The sequence below is a fragment of the Cariama cristata genome, unplaced genomic scaffold (assembly GCF_000690535.1).
Source record: "Cariama cristata isolate BGI_N322 unplaced genomic scaffold, ASM69053v1 scaffold10526, whole genome shotgun sequence".
NCBI classification, from domain to species: Eukaryota; Metazoa; Chordata; class Aves; order Cariamiformes; family Cariamidae; genus Cariama; species Cariama cristata.
Window position 1 is genome coordinate 54,575 of NW_009621568.1, and position 19,560 is coordinate 74,134.

Consider the following 19,560-nt stretch of genomic DNA (forward strand, 5'->3'; position numbering starts at 1 on the left):
AAGAGTGCGTTTGGAGACAAGGGAGATTATGAACAATCCTTTAACAAGATCTTCAAGCCATCAGGCTGTTTAACATTATTGATCAGTGCAGCCAGAGCACTATTTTTTTTTTTTTTAAAAAAAAAAAAAAATTCTATCAGATTAAAATGGAAATAGCTTTCTTGTTCTGACTTCTCATAAACTTCATTTTATTTTGCAGCAGAAAGCTTCTGCGAAAGACGGGCAGTCCCCAAGCCCGAGGTGGTGGCCCTGCCAGGAACACACTGCCCTGCACCCTTGCCAGCGCCTTCTGCCTTTGACACAAACACATACCCAGCCACCACATGTGTGTGACGGTTTTGTTCCAACAAATAAAGGGATATTTCAACAAAAAAAGCCCTAACCTAACACCTCAAACCAGAAAAGACATCTCCTAAGAGCTTGTTACTACAGAAAACCTTTTTAAGAGGAAGGAGTATGACTTGGGTGTGTATCTTAAGTAGCCTTCTTTTGAGAGCCTAGAAGACTAAGTCCAAATATATCCAGATCTGATTGATGTCATCCACCTAAACCGCAACACTTTCATCTCCGAAGTGCCCATGGTGGGGATCACAATTCTGGGGATTTTGTTTGAAAAATACATTAAAAGAAACACTTTGCTTTCAATTTAGTGCCCCAGCAGTTGACAGTAATAGTAGTAAACAATAGAAATTATTTGTATTAATAGCCTTGTTTATTCTAATGATGTTGGCATTTTCTGTGAAGATTAATTAGCAATAATGTTGCAAATACTGTTACAAGTGAAATACACACCATAAACCAAAAATAATTCAACTGACCTATGTTCTAAAGTAAAATATTTACAGTAATGAGATTCTAATTATCCTTTGTTATGGCAGGCCATTCTCTACACTCCTCTTTATAGATAGGAGATGTATTGTTTCAGCATTTTAGCTCAATTTATTTTCTCACATTTGCATTTTCTTATGCACAGAAAATGAGAGATGATCATTACCTTCTTCACTTCGCATTCAATTTACATCAACAGCATATTACCTCATCCTAACTCATTTATCTACCACAGAAATTTGATAACAAAAGCTACTGTCAGTGATGAATAAAGATCATTTTGAACGGAGCAAGAAAAAACAAGATGAATTATAGGTTTCAGGACCTCTTGTTTGCTCAAGAAAGGGAAAATAAAGGATTTTTTCCACCTAGGCAACACAGATCTCACAAGGCTGCAACTCACATTCAGCATCTCATATTTACCTGCAGCTGATCGGTTCTTTCTGCGTACAAAAGTAACTCCAGATACCCATGCAACCATAAACCTCTCTCCCATTTGCTGCACAAAGGAATATTTTTAATTTTTTGGAGTGAGTGCATAGAATTTATGGTTCATAAGCTCAAGCAAACACTTTAACAACTACCCAAGGGCTATTGTAGCCTCATAGCAACTAATAGCTCTCCAGCCTGCAAGACACGGGCACATCCAACACAGTATGTACTCTGCATCTCACCGCATGGCATTAGCCTGCTTGTGAGCACCCACGGCACCGCAAAACACACTGTGGGATCCCCTTGCATTGACAATATCAGAATATCCATCTTGCTTTGCTTGGAACTACTGAAACCTGCCAGCTCCCTTCTTCTAGCTCTTCTGCTCTAACAAGCCGTCAAAGCCTGCTAGCCTCTTGCTGCTCTTCTTGAGCGTAGTGTTAGAGCTAAGCCAATACCAAAAGGCAATAGCACCAACAACACACTCAGAAATGGAGTTCTGCTTTAAAAAGTCCCTGTCCGAGACCTTTTTGTAATTGGGCAGAGCACTGCAAGCCCCAGATGCGCACGGGTGCGATGATGGATTTCAGTTCTACCCTGTGCACAGGGAATCAGGGGGAGAAGCAGAAACTGGGAAGCAGGTTTTGAGGAACAGGTCATTGGCATAAAGCTCACAAGCCCTCCCCAGAGTGGGATGAATGATTTTGGCCTACAACTCCTCAAGGAAGGAGGAGGGGATAGATTTTTGACCTTTCCAGAAATGAACATTTCGCTTATTTTTTTACCATATTCAGTGTTTTCCCAAAAGCAATTACTCACCCTGAAATAGTTCTTCATATGGAGGGAAAGTCAGAAGAAGGGAAGAAATGGGTTTTAAAAGTTGTAAGTAACCCACCATTGAATATGAATTATTTCCTATGAAAACGCACTCTTTCTTTTCTGTATGAAAACCCGCTTTTTGTCCCCATTTCATTTCCCCCGTCTTCCCTCCCTTTCAGTCCGCTCTTTGGCCAGTGTGGATCAGAGGCAGCCTGTGAACCTGCCCTGGGCAAAGGCTGCCCTGCACACTCTCCCTGCTCCAGAGCCAGCATTTTATCAGCACATCCCTATGCCAGCCCACTGTCCAAGCCACCAAATAGCAGGTTCCTTCCTGTGGCCTCAAGTACAGGACCTAGGAAACTCCAGGGTTTGCCCCAGCAGATCTGGATAATGGACCAGTAGTCTCACCTCACTTCATCCAGGTTTTTAATTAGACAACCCAGGTGAGAGCATGCTGGCTGACACAGCCCTGCTCCAAGGGCACCGGGTCCCCAAGACAAAACATCATCTGTAGGGTCATCTTCAAGGGAATTGTGCTGGCTCTTTTGGACGAAACGTGGACCATACTGAAGCCTTTGAAAATGCTACTGTGGACTTTTATATAGCCAACAACGTCACCTGGATGGGAATGGGAAACCCAGTGCTTTAAAGAGGTTCACTGAAGCTGCATTAATTTGCTCTTGTGCCATGCTCAAGCCCCAAACATGGCAGTAATATCCTACAGGGCAGAAGAGGAGCCCAAGGACTGCAACTACCTAGCGGCTTTCTTGTAGGTGGACGTGCCCGCTCCAGTAACACCCACGCTACCATTTCAAGCTTCAGCAATGGCACATCTGGGGGCCTTAAATTAAAGGGTTACCCAGAGTAAATAAACAAGTACTTGCACTTTGGAACTATTGACTAAGCTCCACCACCGGAACAATTTGTTAGTGGGAGGTTTGGGCAGCGTGAAGAAGATGGCAAATATCCCCCTCGTATTCTCCATTTGTCTTCTGGGAGCTTGTCTTGGTGTCGAAAGTACAGGTGAGTTCATTTAAAACCTAGCAAGTCCTTCACTTTTGGGTGCGGGGGGGTTACTGGCACAGGTGAAGGGACAGTTTGTTACTTGATGGTGGGACAGCTTGAGCAGTCTCATAAGACACGAGAGCTCAGAGGGATTGCTGCATTTCATAGCTCCTGTCTTTAAACCTCCAGTTCTTTTCTTGGGAATGAAATAATAGTTTTTATGCTGATTTTACGCAGAATGTGTCACAGGGATTAAATTTAAGAATAGGATTTTTCTCAAATTTTTTGCAGCTTTTAAGCTTTCAGAGCTCGATTCAGCCATTTTAGAATGCACACACCCACACAAAGGAAAAAAGGGGGAGAGCGTTGCTGGTGGAGTGACATCCATACGTCTTTGTGTGCCATCGCTTTGTCCTGGAGTACAAAAAAAGTACTCACATCCATAAAACAGTCATTGGATTTGCCCCTGCAAGAATTGTTCAAAGCCAAATCCAGCGTGAATTTAACAAAGACTGTAAGATGCAACCAAAGTTGTGGACAAGTTAGAGTAGTTGATGGATGTGTGCAATCACACATAGTAATGCAGGATGTTGCTTGATTCATCTGTAGCAGCAACAGTTCCGGCAGAGGCTGGTTCACATCCAGTGTGAGTACTTGTTTGGTGCAAGGCTGGCCTTTCTTCTTTCATTAAAACATTGCAGGTAGCAGGTTAAAAAAAAGAGCCTCTTTCCAAAAAGTTTGCTTAGCAGTGAAAAGTGAGGAGAACCTCATACTGGTACCACCACCTACCCAGGTGTATCTCCTAGAAAATACTATACTCCGCTGGCAGGACAGGTCTGCCCCCACAGCCCCTTGGCCCAGAGACCCATCTCAGTCCCTCAGATACTGGTCCAGAAGTCGGTAAGTCATGAGCGAGTATATTCTTGGTGTGAGGATGGTTTCCAGCCAGGGTGAGTACCATGCCTGTGACACAGTGGGGCCTGCAACCTTCAGTTCAAATCAAGTTTTGCTTGTAAAGCAGCATGTGGGATCAGTAAGCAACTGAGAAAGTCTAGAGGGATCTGAGGGAGGCAAAATGACATTCATTGAAATGAGTTCTCTCCATTAAATGGGTTAATTATGGTGGGTGCCTAGCACATCCCACCAGGAAGAGATGAAGGAGTGGGTCTAACGCAGCCACCTCACTTCACGCAGGGTGATGTGCGGCTGGGCCCACATTCGGTTCCCCGGGCACTAAGCACATGGAGAGCCCCACAGGGTTACAAGACCAAGGAAGGCTGCTCCATCATTCTCACCTCAGCCTTTTCCGCCCAGCTTGGGGACAACCTGGTGGCTGCAGCCCACGCCATGGGGAGAAGGGGACAGGTCTTCTCCAGCAAGGCTGTGCCCCCCCAGTGCCTCCATGCTCTCAGCCCCCCGGCTCAGCCGGGGAGGCTAGCTTGGGGCTGTACGTTCGTGTCCCACATGTAAACCACAACCCTGCAGCTGGGAGGGGACCAGCCACCCCATGGGGGCTGCAGTGCTTGAAACAAGCCTGGCTTCTTCAGAGCTCAGTGCCTTGCCCATCGACATCTACTGCCAAAAAAATTAGATTCAGGTCAGGATTCTAATACACTCCTTTTTGTTTTTAACCAAAAACACACTAGCATGAGGAAGGCAGAGGTGCAAGCTTGCTGTGCAATGATTAAAAGCATTGCAAAAACTATTAGTTCAGTCTCTCGCAAAGAGATCTTTAAGTGAAGGGGCTGGTTACACCCTCAGTGGCATGGCATACATCAGAGCAACCCGCCTGGGACTCATGAGAGTTCAACAAAACCGATCCTCTGTGGGCTCAGAGAGGCTGGGGTGTACTCTGGATGAAGAGCAGAAGTTAGCCATGAGAAGGAACGAGCAGCTGGTCCTTGCCTCTCGCTCTCCTCTCTGCCCGCCTGGCTGGGCTTATGCTCTCCTTAACCCTCAGAGGGGCCAGGCCCACAGATGCCTGAACCCCTTCCAGCACAGAGCCCCCAGACAAGGGTTCTTGGCCAGGGTGGCCACCAGCAGCTCCAAGAAGAGCTGCCCTACCGTGCCATCTGGTGACAAAAAGGGACACGGCTACGAGCGCTAACGGAGGGTGGAGAGAGAGGAGAGGCTGGGAAGACAAAGCAAGAAGGTCCTTTGGGTGAATAATGTCTTTTTTAGAGTGGTGGGATGGGGGAAGATTGCTCAGCAGAGGTGGGGGTCTATGAGAGGTGGGTCAGGAGCAAACCCTGCCAGGCTGCTGCCGGAGAAAAGCTGCTGCTGCTGACCCTGCCGATGGGATGAGTGGCCCTGCTGGGATGGCATTTGTGACAGCACCACGACAGGACTGCGCGTCCTTGTGCCCTTCACCAGGCTGGTAGCCACGACGAACATCCCGCCTAGACTGGAGGTCCCTGCCCAGGAGCTTGGCCAGCGAGTTGAAGGTGGATGCAGAGCACCTCATCGAGGTGACGTGGCCCAGGGGGTGAGGAGAGCTCATGTCACCCCTCCTGCCAGCGGGAAACGGTGGTACCCAGGCACATGGGCAAGGGTGAGGAGCAGGGAGAGAAGCAAATGGCCCGTGGCTTCCAAGGGCCGCAGCTTCTTGCAGAGGCAAGTAGCCTTTCACAGCCAAAACAGAGACAGTTAAAGTAGGACAATTTCTGTGTCCAAACAAGACCTCACCAAGCAGCAGCATGAAAAAGCCTGTTTTTTTCCCCTCTCAAATAACTTATTTTGGTCTGTGCATCTATGATAGGAGATACCCTAAAGCAGATGGTGTGAGTATTTTAAGCATCAAACTTCAGCGCTCCTAATCACCCTCCAGCCATCAGTTATTTCTGTCTATCGACTACTTTGACTCTTGGTTCTCCAGATTAGATTTTCTGGGTTGCACTTAAGTTAGACACCAAAGAAACCTCAAGCAGATGATAACGCTCCTGAAACATTCCGGGCCATAGGGCAACAGGGGCTGATCACATGAAAAGGGCTTGCTTACTGGGAGAACAAAGCCCTGACAGCCCATCCCACCTGCATCACACCATGGCCATGCTCTTCCCTAGCCCCTATTTCTTTCCAAATTGCAGTCTTCATCGAGAACAAAGAGGCGAGCTCGGTTCTGCAGAGGCAAAAGCGAGCCAATTCAAACAGACTGGAAGAGGTTATTCCTGGGAACCTCGAGCGAGAATGCATAGAAGAAAAATGCAGCTTTGAAGAAGCCCGAGAAGTATTTGAAAACACCGAGAAAACTGTGAGTATCACTGTTGCAAAATGGCCACATCTTGTTCCCCCCAGCCCGCACCTCTACGAGACTTTTGGGTGAGGCACAGAGGGGAAGGAGGAGTGAATAGCAGGGGGAAAACCTGGAGGGACCAAGTGCAACTTCTATTGTATTTTATTCTCATTTGTGATCCCTCAGTTGGGCTGGGGAACTGCTTTAAAGGTTTGTTGGTTACCATTGGGATTATGGAGGTGGTTGTTTTCTCGCAAGTCTTTTGCTTTAGCTGTGGAGTCATCCCTTTACTACTTCAGTCAGGCAGTGCCCAGAAACTAGAAATCAAAGGAAACCACTTTTTTTTTTTTTTTTCCCCTTTGCAGATGGAGTTTTGGAAAACATACATTGGTAAGAGCTGCTTTCTTCATGTTCAAATGCATAATATTCATCTCTCAGTGCATAAGTAGCAGATGTTTATTGAAACAAATGTATTGGAGCATTCAGAAACTGTTGTGACAGAGCTAGTCAGTCACGCACCCTAAATCCTGCAGCCACCATGCCTGGGCCTGTCCTGTTTGTATGCAAATTGCAAGCCAAAAAAAAAAACAACCCAAATTACTTAACATTTTCTTTGTTAAAGCAGAGGTTTTTTTGAACAAACTTCAAAAAAAATCTTACAGCACAAAACCGGTTCACACAAATCACTGGATCCGTTGAGCCCAGGTCACGCTCTGGGCATCTAGTTTTAGCTGTGGCATAGAGTAAAACGTGACAGCAAAAATTAACACCCCTTCAGCAAACAGCAAATGCTCTGTTCTCGAGCAGAGATCTCCAGATAAGGCACAGCCTTGTGCAAGCACAGCACGAACCCCTAGAAATGCCATGTTAAAGTGGAGCCTCAACATGATCGCAGCAAACAGCTGTTTGCAATTCACACCAGTCATCCCAAACCCTTGCTTCTCCACCATTTTCTTTCCATCCTCTATTTTTTCCCTTCCAACCTCCATCCCCAACGACTCCTCAGTCCCTTACCAAAAAGATTTCAATACCTACTAAAACATCTGAAACTAATTTTAAGGACATTTCAATAAATGAACTGCTTCGTAGATTGGCGAAGTGCCCAGAACATCTCACTAAAAAGCCTTAAATAATTCAGATTATTCCGTCCAAACTATAAAATAAAGAAGTTACATTTGCATTGTAAGACTGTCCTCTGAAAACCCAACTGATGAAACTCAACACTGCATTTGTTTCCCTGCCACTGTAACCAATTAGCTCTTCAAAAATAATGAACGCCATATATTCCCCTATCATCCAAAGTGCCTGGTTTACTGTTCAATTTATAAGCTGCTATTCCCAAGATGCGGAGCCCACAGGAGCTCACCCCTTGCACAATACCCAAGTGCTACTGAACCCCAATTGCCCTTAACAGGCAACAACAACAGCCACGATCCACACCTTACATGCAAACCTCGACGCCATGCCTTAGGCAAGACAAAACCGTTTTGTTCCCATTTGCAATCTGCCTTTTGCATTCCAGCCCATTCCGGAAAACACCGTTAATAGCCACACTTACTGGCAGGACACAAATGCATCAAGACATTCCCCTTCCTCCTTGCCTTTGCATAACCATTTCCAACTACTTCCCTGTAATTTAACGTCACTGACTTACTCTTCCAAAGTGTTAGATCACGAATTTTGCAATACTGGGTATTTTTATTAAAGCCTCAGTTTCTCAGCTGTAGGCAACTGTGAAAATAAAAGCCCTGACATGGAAAGAAAAATCTAGACCAGTCAATAGTAGTACAAGACTTAGAAAAAGAGCAAGACTGAGGCTCTTGATCCTAATGCACACAGAGGTCTCCAAACCCAAGTGGACAGACCCAAACCTTCAGAGAATAAAGTAGTATTAAAATAATTCAGATTAGGAAATCCTAACCACTCTTGAGGAAGCAAACCTTCTAACTTTGTCTGTCTAATTTAGCCAAGACATGAGGTCCTGTTGAGATGTTGCATGAGGGAGACCGAAGAGGAGCTCTGCTGCAACAAGCAGAATTAACCCACACGGGACAGGGTACATAATTAGGACTCTGGGTAAAGCACTGTTGTGCACTTGGGTGCTAGGATCTGACTTCTTTTCTATTATAAAGGATGAAGGTGTGCAGTTTCTTGCTCCTCTTTAGCAGGAGGCTTGCACAGAGCAAGGCTCCAGCACTTGGTCAGCACCACCATGGCAGACGCTTGTATTCGTTAATTCTCCTGTCTTCTCTCCAAGATGGAGATCAGTGCGACCCTAATCCATGCAAAAATGGAGCCGTTTGCAAGGATGCGGTGAGTTCCTATGAGTGCTGGTGTCCCCCTGGGTACGAAGGCAGAAACTGTGAGATAGGTACGTACCAGGGGCTTGTCCGGTGGTTGTTCTGCCCTACTTGAAATCCCATCAGATCAAAGCGGGCGTAGAGTTTCATCCTACTAGAGGGCTGTTTCAGACACGTTTTGCCTTGCTGAAGGGCACTGCATGAATGTGCAAATTCAGCCTGGTGGCAATGGGATTACAGGAGGACATGCTTGGGGATACAGAGGCAGATGTCTCTGTCCTCTCCTGTCCTTGATGGAGCCCCAGCTCCACCTCCGCTGAGCACCGAGATCCCTGCTCTTACCCAGCGTTCAACAGAGACTCAGGCTCAAGGTCTTTTGTTCAGCACACTGTGGCTGCCAGCGCAAATGTTGACACAGAGACCTTCCTTTATCTCCCCAGCACAAGCCTTTCTGGGGCTGCTCGTCAATCAGGGACGACGTGCTCACCTGCCGAAAGCAGCAGTTTTCCACCGACCCTGATGGGGCCCCCATGCTCTCATTGCTCCTCTCCATTTCCGATGCCAGGCTGGGCAGCAGGTGCTGAGCAGGGCAGGATTACCGCAACCTCCTCTCAGTGGCACTCTGCTAAATTCATAATTATAATTATCGCCAGCAACCTTGATTCTGAAGGCAAACAAAAGGCAAATATTTTCCTGATGGGTTGAGGAGTTTGTGAAAACTAAACAGCTGATAATTTAAGCAAGAGGGATATTTCAGCTCTTATATTTATAATATAATCAGGGGCTGTGCAACTCGCATAATGTGCTAGACTCACTGCACTAATAAAAGATTCTCTTTCTAGTTGTGCTTCTGCTCTGGTAAGAGAGGAGTGTATGTTAAAAAGAGCATTTCAAAGCTGCATCAAATTTAAATAGTCTCATTGCTGATTTCTCGTGGAAGTGAGACAGGAACAAAAATAGAGCTAGAAGTGAGGCGTGAAAAGGAGCTCTGTAAAAATAGTAAATGATGGCATTAAAATGGCTACAGGAAGGGAGGTGTCCTTGAGGAAGTAGGAGTGGAGTTAATCTGCTGTGAAGTTATTTGGAAACTCACCGAGAATTAAAAGGGCGGCTGCAGATTAGTGATTTCCCACCTCCAAGAAATGGTGTTCCCAACACAGAGGAGTGTGAGGTGGGGTCGGAGAAAACACGCTCAAGTCACAGGAATGTCGCCGTGCCTCAAGTTGGGGCCTATTTCATAGAATCATTTGGGCTGGAAGGGACCTTTAGAGGTCATCTAGTCCAGCCCCCCCAGTGAGCAGGGACATCTCCAACTAGGTGAGGTTTGATGAGGTTCATCAAATGTCATGCTGAAACGGGCCTTCCACGTCAGGCTGTGATGATTTATTGGTATGTCAGGAAGAATACATGGCTTTGCTTGAGGTTTTAAATTCGGAGCCCAGCAATGATCCCAGGACATAGCCCTTCCTAGGTTCAGGGTTTGCTCCCATTTGACACACAGCGTTCTCCGCTAGCATCCACGCCGGGGCTGGATTGCCGTAAGTATGAGGGGGCAGGAAAACAGCACAACAGTGGGGAAACCACGTGGCTCGTAACCAAATATTTGCAGGAGTCCTTTACGGTCAGGCTGCCAAATTTCAGACAGCACGCAGCTGTTGGAGGCAGGAGGCTGTGCCAGGGCTTGGCGGGACCTCTCACAGGGCCATTTCTCAACTTGCCTTCTCAAAGAGGTGCCCAGCACTCCTTCATTACGAGCAGGGATATGATTTGGAAGGAGGACACTCTCCTTGCAAACAAACATCTGTTTTCCATAGCCTGGAACAACCAGAGCGGGTTATAGGCTGAGCCCAAAGGCCCAAGTCCCAACAAATCTCTGACCAGTTGTATTTCAAAAGAGCTTTCACATTTTCATTTTAATTTCTTTCAGACCTCACTTGTGCTGTTAAAAATGGAGGCTGTAAGCACTTTTGCAGGCATGACCCACCGCAGAAAGTTATGTGTTCCTGTGCTGCTGGCTATAGACTTCATGAAGATGGAAAGTCCTGTGAACCTACAGGTTAACTTTTAAAGTGTTTTTAAGAGATTTGGGTGAAAGTTTCCAAGGTCTTGTCCTGGATTTAATTTAAATACATGAATCTCATAGAAATGCAGTATCCCGTTAAAAACCAGCCTTGTTTTCCAGCTTAGCAAATGTAAAGAGCCTGACCCAAACAGTGGATGTGGGGTCAGGCTTGAAGGATGCAATTTAAACACCCTTTTTTCAGCCTAGGTGGAGAAGGAGGCTAGACGTCCAGGAATTTGTTCACAAGGCAAATGCTTGTTTCAGATGGCTGCTTGCACTGGCACCTCTCCCACTTGCAGCCATCTTGTATTTCCATATATAGATCAGTAATTTTCTGGGGGCAGAAATGTGATGTTCAGCTACACCAGCATATGCGCTTGTGTCCAGCCAGCCAGAGCTCACTCCTGTGTTCTTCCAATAGGAGCTACAACTTAGTTACTGATCCTATGCTGAAGATCTGGGCCTTTTCAGAACACAAGACAATCTTTCTTACTGTAAATCCTCCTGATGGTCCGTTTCATGGCTGGCCATCACAGAGTGTCTTATAATTACCTGAGTTGGGTGGAAACAAGTGAAGCTTTGTGGTGGTGCTGTCCTCCCAACAGTGTGTCTCTGCACACAAAGACCCTCAATGGTAACTAGACTCCGTGGCGTAGCTCTGGTATTGAGTGGGTGGGATGGGCAATGCATTGCCTGAGGTTGCAACTTCATAAAGTGTGACTGAATAGCCAATTCTTGTTATATTCCCCAACTTTACCCTGCTCCTAGGCTGTTAACAATATCTGTTACTACACCAACATGTGCATTCGCAACCTACCGCAACACAACAAGTTAATTGGCCATGAACATCTCAGAAGCACATCTGGCAGAGGCGATTGAGTAGGGAAGTGTTTTCTCATCTAAGGTCAATTTAACATTTGATGCTATCATATTTCTAATACCTGAGAGTAACAGATTTGCACACCTAAGCTAGCATGCAGGCACCTGCACAGGTGAGTTAGTTTCTGAAGGTCTGCTGGCTACAGCCAGGAACACTTTGAGCTCCTGAAAGTGCTGACTTTTCAGCAATCAGTGTAGGAAGTATCTTAGGCTGGGAGTCCTGCTGTTAATGGAGATTATTAAGAGCTCAGACCTGTGTTGTCCAACATGCTGTATCACTTGCACTTGACCAGGAGGTTTTACTGTTAGCAATAAGATCGTCTTTCAGGTTGGGTAATTGCCCTTCCTGCAAAAGCTCAGCTTTTGTTGGCTTTGAAACTTTCATTTCCTAGCCTAACCTCACAGGTAGCACTTTCCATCACTCAACACTTATTTAAGCCCTATTTCTAAAGCAGACTGTTTGAAAAAAAAAAAAAAAAAACACCACACAACTCAGTAGGCCACACTTACATCTGATTTTACACTAGTATTTGTTTGCACAGTGCTGTCAAAAGGTTTTCAGATGAAAGACAATGCCTGATGCTATTTACTATTTTGACTGCCACTGTCAGCAGGAAACTCTGCGTAGGAGAGAAATGGGAAGAGCTCATCTGAAATGAGCCTACAGATGAGATCTTCATTAACAAAGAAAATCTACAACTCTAGAAAGAGTTTATTAATGTTTTCCTCACCTTGGTGCCAAGCAGGATTATCTGTACAATTGGCAGATATTATTTCCTGCCCTCTCCCAGCTGGACTTTTATTGTACTGGAGTTACTTGCTGTAGAAATGTCAGCCAAGTGCCCGGCTGCCTACCGCAGCAAGCCTCCCAGGTATGCACCGCAGCATCCCGCGAAATAAAGGCACAGCTGCACCGTCCCGTCAGACCTGCGCCTCTCTGTCTCACAAGCTTGCTTCTTTTAAAAATCTCTTCAGATGTCAAGCCCAGAAACAATTTACGCTTTTGCCACTCTTACATATTACCTACAGCGCGGCTCAAAGGCGCAGGCATCTGTTTGCACAGAGAGCACAGGGTCATCCCATGGCCCCGCGTCTCCCGTGTTGGTCCCAAAAGAGGGTGCTGAGGTGAGGCAGCATTTGCTTCCTCGCCTGCTCCTTCAGTCTCTGTAACTCTTTGCGTGTTGTGCAGCCAGTCGTAACCATGACTGTTTCTCTCCCAGTGCCGTATCCCTGCGGGAGGATCACGGCTCCTGAAGTGAAGAACAAGCTCACCCGAGCCATAAACACCTTTGAGCACTGGAACATCACCGCAGATGACCAGGATGACGAGGTGCTTGATAACATCACGGACACCAGCACTGCCGCCACCACGAAAATCACACCCATAATTAAGACAGGCACCCGGGTTGTTGGTGGATCAGACAGCATGAAAGGCGAGGTGCCTTGGCAGGTACTGGCTATTTCTGCAGCTCTCCTGTAACCCCAGCGATCGCTCTGTCTGTTCATTTCCTTCTGAATGCAGGATCATCTTACTTCTACATACCTAAAGCCTGTCTCCGAGGTTAGTTTAGCAATAGATCTCAATTCTAACAGGATCCCAGCTTCCTTCTGTACACAGCTGTTTGCCACAGCAACAAAACTTGCCTGGTTGGGGGTCTACCCTGGCAAAAAAGCTAGAAGTCAGAGTCACAGCAGCTTTATCTGGCAGGGCACAAAGAATCTCCTTTTGAGCTATAGCAACAGATTCCCCAGTAGTCCATGAATTTATGAAAATTAAGCCAAAGGCTGAGGGAGGAGAGCTTTGCAAGGCACAACTTTGCAAGGAACAATGCAGCTCATTTTTTGGCTCCATCAGTTTCAACAGATCCATGATAATTTCTACCAACAAAGGATCTGTCCTTGTATGACACCTACCAAATCCAGCTGCTCTTTCTTCATCCAACTTGTGACATCCTAGTCCTCTCTACCTCACCAAAAGTGACATCACAGGTGGGGTGGGCGGGGGGGGGGGGCGAACTGGCTGCAAAGAAACCTCCTCCAACCCATCGCTCTGCAAATACTTTTAAATTGTTGTCAAAAGGAAGGTTAGCTCCTAGTTTGGATCTTTTTCAAAATCATCTACTGCCCTTAAATTCTATTCTGACTTTCATGAGCACAGAAATCTCAGTGGCTGAGAGTGCAAAATAATAAATTCAGATGAGGTTTTAGGAATGGCAAATCTTTTTCTGTTGCAAGCTCTGGTACAGACCAACACTGGTGACGTCAATGAAAAGTTGCTCACACAGGGACATAAATGCCCGTTCACGCAGATCAGTCAATCACAGAATCGACTTGGTTGGAAGAGACCTCTGGGATCATCGAGTCCAACCTTTACCCTAACACCCCCATGTCAACTAGACCATGGCACTAGAGTGCCACGTCCAGGCTTTTCTTAAACACCTCCAGGGATGGTGACTCCACCACCGCCCTGGGCAGCCCATTCCAATCCCTCTACATCTTCTGAGAGAGTGAAACGGTGAGCAGGGTGTACGTAGAAAGGTCAGGAGCGGGCATCTGCCCTCCATTTCAGAGCTGAAAAAGCCAGTAATGTGCTGGGGATGCACACGGCCACCAGAAGCAGCAGCAGGAGGTTTGTTGAGAGGCAATGTTTTGTGTCTGCAAGGAAGAGGCCGTACCACTGCCCTGGCCACACAGAGCTTTCTAGCACAACCTTTTGTGGGACAAACCATAGGTGATGCTGGCACCCGCAGGCATGTGTGGGCACCGGGCTCCGTGGCAACAGCCGCCACCGGCAGCCTGCGCTCCCCTCCTGCAGCACGGCCTGGAGCTCCTGGGGCAAAGCCCACAGGGGATGCAGGGGATGGGGATGGCTGTGGGTGTGGAGGCACTTTGGTTCATCACCATGGGCAAGCCTTGTCCTCTTCATTATGGATACTGAGCTCCTTAAAATGCAGCTGGCTCTGCCTAACAAGGCATCAAATGAGTAAATCCGTGGAACAGTAAATATGTGGACAGTGATGAGTCACGCCATGTGAAAAGAACAAAATGGGTGAATTATGAGAAATCCTTCTTTTAAACACAGTCCAGCAAGTCAGCTGATCAATTTAATTACAAGTTTTAGCATAAGGAATGTCCTGGCTTGTGCCCCATAAGCGCTGAGGCAGTTAGATGCCCAAATGAAATGGACGGTTAAGATTTTGTCCCTAGTTAAGATCTAGTCACTGGCAAAACACTTTTAGGAGGTGCTTGTGGAAGTGCTTGTATTTTGGACCCTCTGAGTTTTATGATGAGGTTTATGCCCTCCCAGCCTGACAGCAAAAGGAGCAGAAGTGCAACGGGGCACTAACGCATGTGTGGGGTGGCGTTGACCATGCTCTGTGACAGAGCTGGGGACGGAGGGACAGGGACTCCCCGAGGAGCAGCATCTCTGGCAGCACTGGGTCTGTACAACCAAAACGCAGCCTGTCCTACAGCCAGATAAAATCCCTGCATCCCACTCTTCTTCCCCACCGATTTACACAAACCCACGGGTTTGATTTCCTTCTGCTCCCACAGGTTCATCTGGTGAACAGCCATGGCGTGGGCTTCTGTGGTGCATCCATCATCAACGAGAAATGGTTAGTGACAGCAGCACACTGCCTGAAGCCAGGAGACAATGTCACTGCCGTAGCAGGTGAGCACCTCAGACAGCATTGGGCCAGCGTGGGTGAGGGATGTGGGACAGGGCTTGCACTGGCCAGGCACAAAGCATCGCACAGAACCTTGGGACCCACACCACCATGACAGGCAGCAATGTGGCACAAGTTACTTTAGGGCACCGAGGCCCCGGTTGCAGATTGCAGCATTTCGGCAGCCTGGTCTCTGCAGGTACCACCATCTCCGGTGGGAGCAGTGAGCTGGCTCTGGCCTTGATCCCAAAGCCACGGAGCTGCTGGACCGTGTCGTAAATGCAGCTCAACCTGAACATGGACAAGCTCATCTGAGCCAGAGAGGACCCCAGGCTGCTTAAAAACCCAGTGGACTTCAGTTAAGATGCTGCTTCATGAGCTGGTGTGATGGATTTTTTTCTCTGCTGACCACGTAGGACCTCATTAGGGTTTTCTGCTCTTCTGGGTGTCATGCTAAGTTTTCACACAACTCTCAGAGAATGGATTTTTGTGGCTGGTGCAAGAGGGACACCAGTAACCTGACTAGCTCCTTGCAAGGAGAAGATGACTACTTTGGCTTCTAACTTCTTTAGCAGTAAATAGAATTTTATGAATTGAAGTAGAGACACTGGGCTGGCATGTGGGAGTGTGCTTTTACAGCAGGGTCTCTGAGGAGTTAGGCAGGGGCAGTGTGGCCAGACTGCATGGCAAGCGATGCTGATACTTTACAAAACAAATGTATCTCTGCTTGAAATACGGTGTTTCCCCCTGACTCTTGGTACCCAGCTGCTCCATACTGCCTCCTAGGCAGACTGCTGATAACTCAGTGCGGGGACTTGGCAAGCATCGTGGTGCCATGTTTCATGGCTGCGGCAGAATCAGCTTCCCCAAATTGTCTGTTTCTCCCCTGGATGAATATCTAGTATAGGGGGGTTACACTGCGAGGTACAGTAGGGGAACACTGATGTAGTAATTGCTACAAGTAGCCCTGAAAGGAGGCATGGAAGAATCATGCTTTTTGTTTAAACACTATGAAATGACAAAAAAGACATTCTACCTGAGCCTGGAAGCCTTGAGTTTACATCAGAAACAAGTTCACCAAGAGGGCTTCAGCTGCATCTTCATCTTCCACATTAACGTGGCTGAGCTCCTGGGGAGCTCGAGTGCCTGGAGATGGAGTGCCATGGGGCTGGGCACCACCTGCCCTGTGCTGGCAGGATGAGGCTCGCAGCTTGCACACAGCATTTTTTGCTATCTACTTCCAGGCAGTTTTGCTGGAAAGCCCAGCACAAAGTCCAGCCTTGCACCCGCTAGTGTGAAAAAGTACAAAATGTCCAGTGCAAAAGCAGCCTCCCCCCAGAAAAGCACATTTCCACCTGGACAGAGGTTCTGCATTTCCTGCATCCGCATGCAAACTGCCTCTCCTTTCAGGGGCTCTCCTGCACCCCCTCCGTTTAGGATACATTATCAGCCAAATCCCCTCCCACTACCTTCACACTGCTCTGCAGTAGCACTGGGTTTCCAGGGCAGGGTTTTGGACAGGCAGCAAGTCAAGAAAACAAAACACAATTTTGCAGGGCTACAGGGACTACTGAATTTGTGCCTGCACCACATACACGGCATGGGCAACATCCAAGTCCTCCACGTCCATTCATGTTAAATGTTCAGCTTTGTATATAGCATCCTAGGAGGCCCAAAAATTGATAGCAGGGGGTGGAAGAAACATTCCCCTCCCCTGTCCTTCTTTTCCTCTCCACTTTCATCCCTGAAGCATATTTTCAGGTCCCCAGCAATAGTAAGCAGCCATAGCATAAGAAAAACCCTCTGAAAGTCTCCCCCACATCTGTCTTGCATTTACACTGTAGAAACACAGCCTGCGAGGAAGCTGACATTCACACTCCGCTGCAAAAACCCCCTCGCAGAGCACATCAGCAGCACCAGCCACCAAATCTGCCTTCATCAGGCACCAGCATTAACGTGAACACAGAAAGCTGCCTCACCTCTCTCGCTGGGCTCCGTGCTGCTCCTCGCAGGCAGACGCAGCAGACACAGGACACTGCCAGGGCCAGGAGCGCTGCAGATATTGTTTAGAGGAGATGGTATATTCTGGAGATTACAGCAAAGCATAGAGAAATACCGCAGCAGGGGTTAAACGCACCCTGCACCTCTTGGGCTGCGAGAAAGCAAGCGGGAGAAGTCATCCTGCTCTTGAACCTTCAGCACAACCAGTTCACAGGCAGGAGAGGGGATTCGGCTATAGACAGACCCAGATGCTGCCCATTTGCTGACCCGAGACCACAAAACATTTTTCCTCTTCCCTCTACCTGTTACACAAGCCGGGAGGGGAGGCAATAGGCTGCCAGCAACTCAATCACAGGAGCCTGAAGCTGCCGGCAGCACCCTGCAATCGCAAGCAGCTGAACCTCGTGGGGGCAGCAGGGACCCAGGGGCACCTGTGAGCATCTCAGGAGGGGGAAGCATTTGGTAGCCCCCTGCACCTCATTCTGCCCCGTGGTTGTGTGATTTTACAAAAGGGAAGGTCAGGTTTCTTTTCACTAATAAATGATGTATTTTAAGTAAAGATTTTTAATTCTAGAGGCTGTCCCCCCTCTGGTGCAAGTGCAACAGCCCCTTACATCTCTCTGAGGGTGCTAAATCCCCAAAACACCCACATTGCTGCTAACCTTGGCAAAAGCATTCGGACCTTTAGCACTCGTTCAGCTGGTGCATACCCAGGGTCACATTTTGAGGGCTCAGGTCCTGCAGCTGTGGAGACCATGGAGGAGCTGCCATGAGGGAACCTCCAAAGCCCTTCGAGAAGGAGCAAGCAGCATTGCCATCACTGGGCTCAGAGCAGCCTGAGGGCTGGGGTGTGCAGCACTCATCCCTTTGCAACCACCCGGCTGGGCTGGTATTGCTTCGGGATGGCATCATCAGGGCATGGTCGCTGGCCCAGCCATGGAGGGGTCCAGCCCACGCCACTCTTGTCTCTGCAGGTGAATACAACACCAATGAGGAAGACAACACAGAGCAGCAGCGTAAAGTGGTGAAAATCCTTCCCCACCCCATGTACAATGCCACGATCAACAAACATCACAACGACATCGCCCTCCTGAAGCTGGACCAGCCACTCAGCTTCAACAGCTACGTTACCCCCATCTGCATTGGCAACCGGGAGTTCACCAACACCCTCCTGAAGCACGGGATGGGGACAGTGAGCGGCTGGGGCAGCACGCTTTTCCGTGGCCGGCCGGCCACCATCCTCCAGGTCCTCAAGGTGCCTTTTGTTGACCGGCCAACCTGCCTCAAGAGCACCTCCACCACCATCCTGCAGAACATGTTCTGTGCAGGCTTCCCGGCTGGGGGCAGTGACACCTGTGGGGGGGACAGTGGAGGTCCCTACACCACCGAGATTGAGGGCACCTGGTTTCTCACGGGGATCACCAGCTGGGGTGAGGAATGTGCCAAGCCTGGTAAATACGGCATCTACACCAGGGTCTCCAAGTACCTGAAGTGGATAAAGGAAATCACGAGGCTTACCTAACCCACAGGAGGTTACGCCGTGCTTTGGGATGGACTGGTTAGTTAAAGAGAAACCATAGCAATCTACATGTTTTTCAGAAATCATTGTGTTTTAATAAACATTTCTAAATGAACTAATTTCTGCTCTTGGAAGGCAGAAGTTGAGAGAATGCAGTGGAAATGTGGTAATAAGGAAATAAAAAGCCCTTTTAATTACCCATGACTGCATTCCTGAATGCACTGGCACCGCTAAGATGGTTTAAGTCCCCAAATCCCAAATGCAGAGGCTGGTGTGGATGAACTGGGATATGGCTGACACGTGCCCTGGGCCAGTGTGCCACCAGCATTGCCCACGGTTGCTGCACAGCACCACGGGCAAGGGGAGCCCAGCAGGCACTGGGTGCCTTGGGCACCAGCACCCAGCACCATCCCTGTAGCAGGAGCCCACGAGGGAGGTGAACACGTTGCACCCACGGTGCTCTCCCAGATGTTTTCACATGAGCTGGGCTGACATGGATGAGGGGCAGCAGGTAACGCTCCTCCTGCTACAGGATGGCATAAAATTGGCTGTATAAATGATCTAAAATCTGTATAAAACTCATCTAAAGGTATTGGCAGGCTTTATGCTAATGATTTCTGCTGAGTCTTGTTAGGATTATAAAGAGAACTGCTTAGTGCTCATTACTTGTCCTGGTCTTCCTATTAATCATGTTAAATTAGAGACTGCAGCCACAGATGCTGCTGGTAGTGATGGAGATGGTGCATTGCCCTCCCCAAAGGAGCTTGTGGGAGGACCCCCGAGTGCAGACAGCATGGGACACCCCAGTGTGAGTG

General features: G+C 47.9%; 1 protein-coding gene across 1 annotated transcript; it reads left to right on the top strand.

The window, feature by feature from the left end:
* Nucleotides 1-3,035: 3,035 nt before the first annotated feature.
* On the top strand, nucleotides 3,036-18,748 carry F9 (coagulation factor IX). The gene is made up of 8 exons (XM_009702011.1): nucleotides 3,036-3,102; nucleotides 6,171-6,334; nucleotides 6,682-6,706; nucleotides 8,574-8,687; nucleotides 10,544-10,672; nucleotides 12,778-13,007; nucleotides 15,113-15,230; nucleotides 18,201-18,748. The coding sequence occupies exons 1-8, from the start codon at nucleotides 3,036-3,038 to the stop codon at nucleotides 18,746-18,748; spliced, it is 1,395 nt and encodes a 464-aa protein (XP_009700313.1).
* Nucleotides 18,749-19,560: the final 812 nt, after the last annotated feature.

Excerpts from the sequence above, each read along its gene's own strand:
- F9 (XM_009702011.1), top strand. The coding sequence starts at position 3,036 with ATGGCAAATATCCCCCTCGTATTCTCCATTTGTCTTCTGGGAGCTTGT. Across the intron at positions 6,335-6,681 it reads TTGAAAACACCGAGAAAACT|ATGGAGTTTTGGAAAACATA; the intron begins GTGAGTATCACT and ends TCCCCTTTGCAG. Across the intron at positions 6,707-8,573 it reads GTTTTGGAAAACATACATTG|ATGGAGATCAGTGCGACCCT; the intron begins GTAAGAGCTGCT and ends CTTCTCTCCAAG.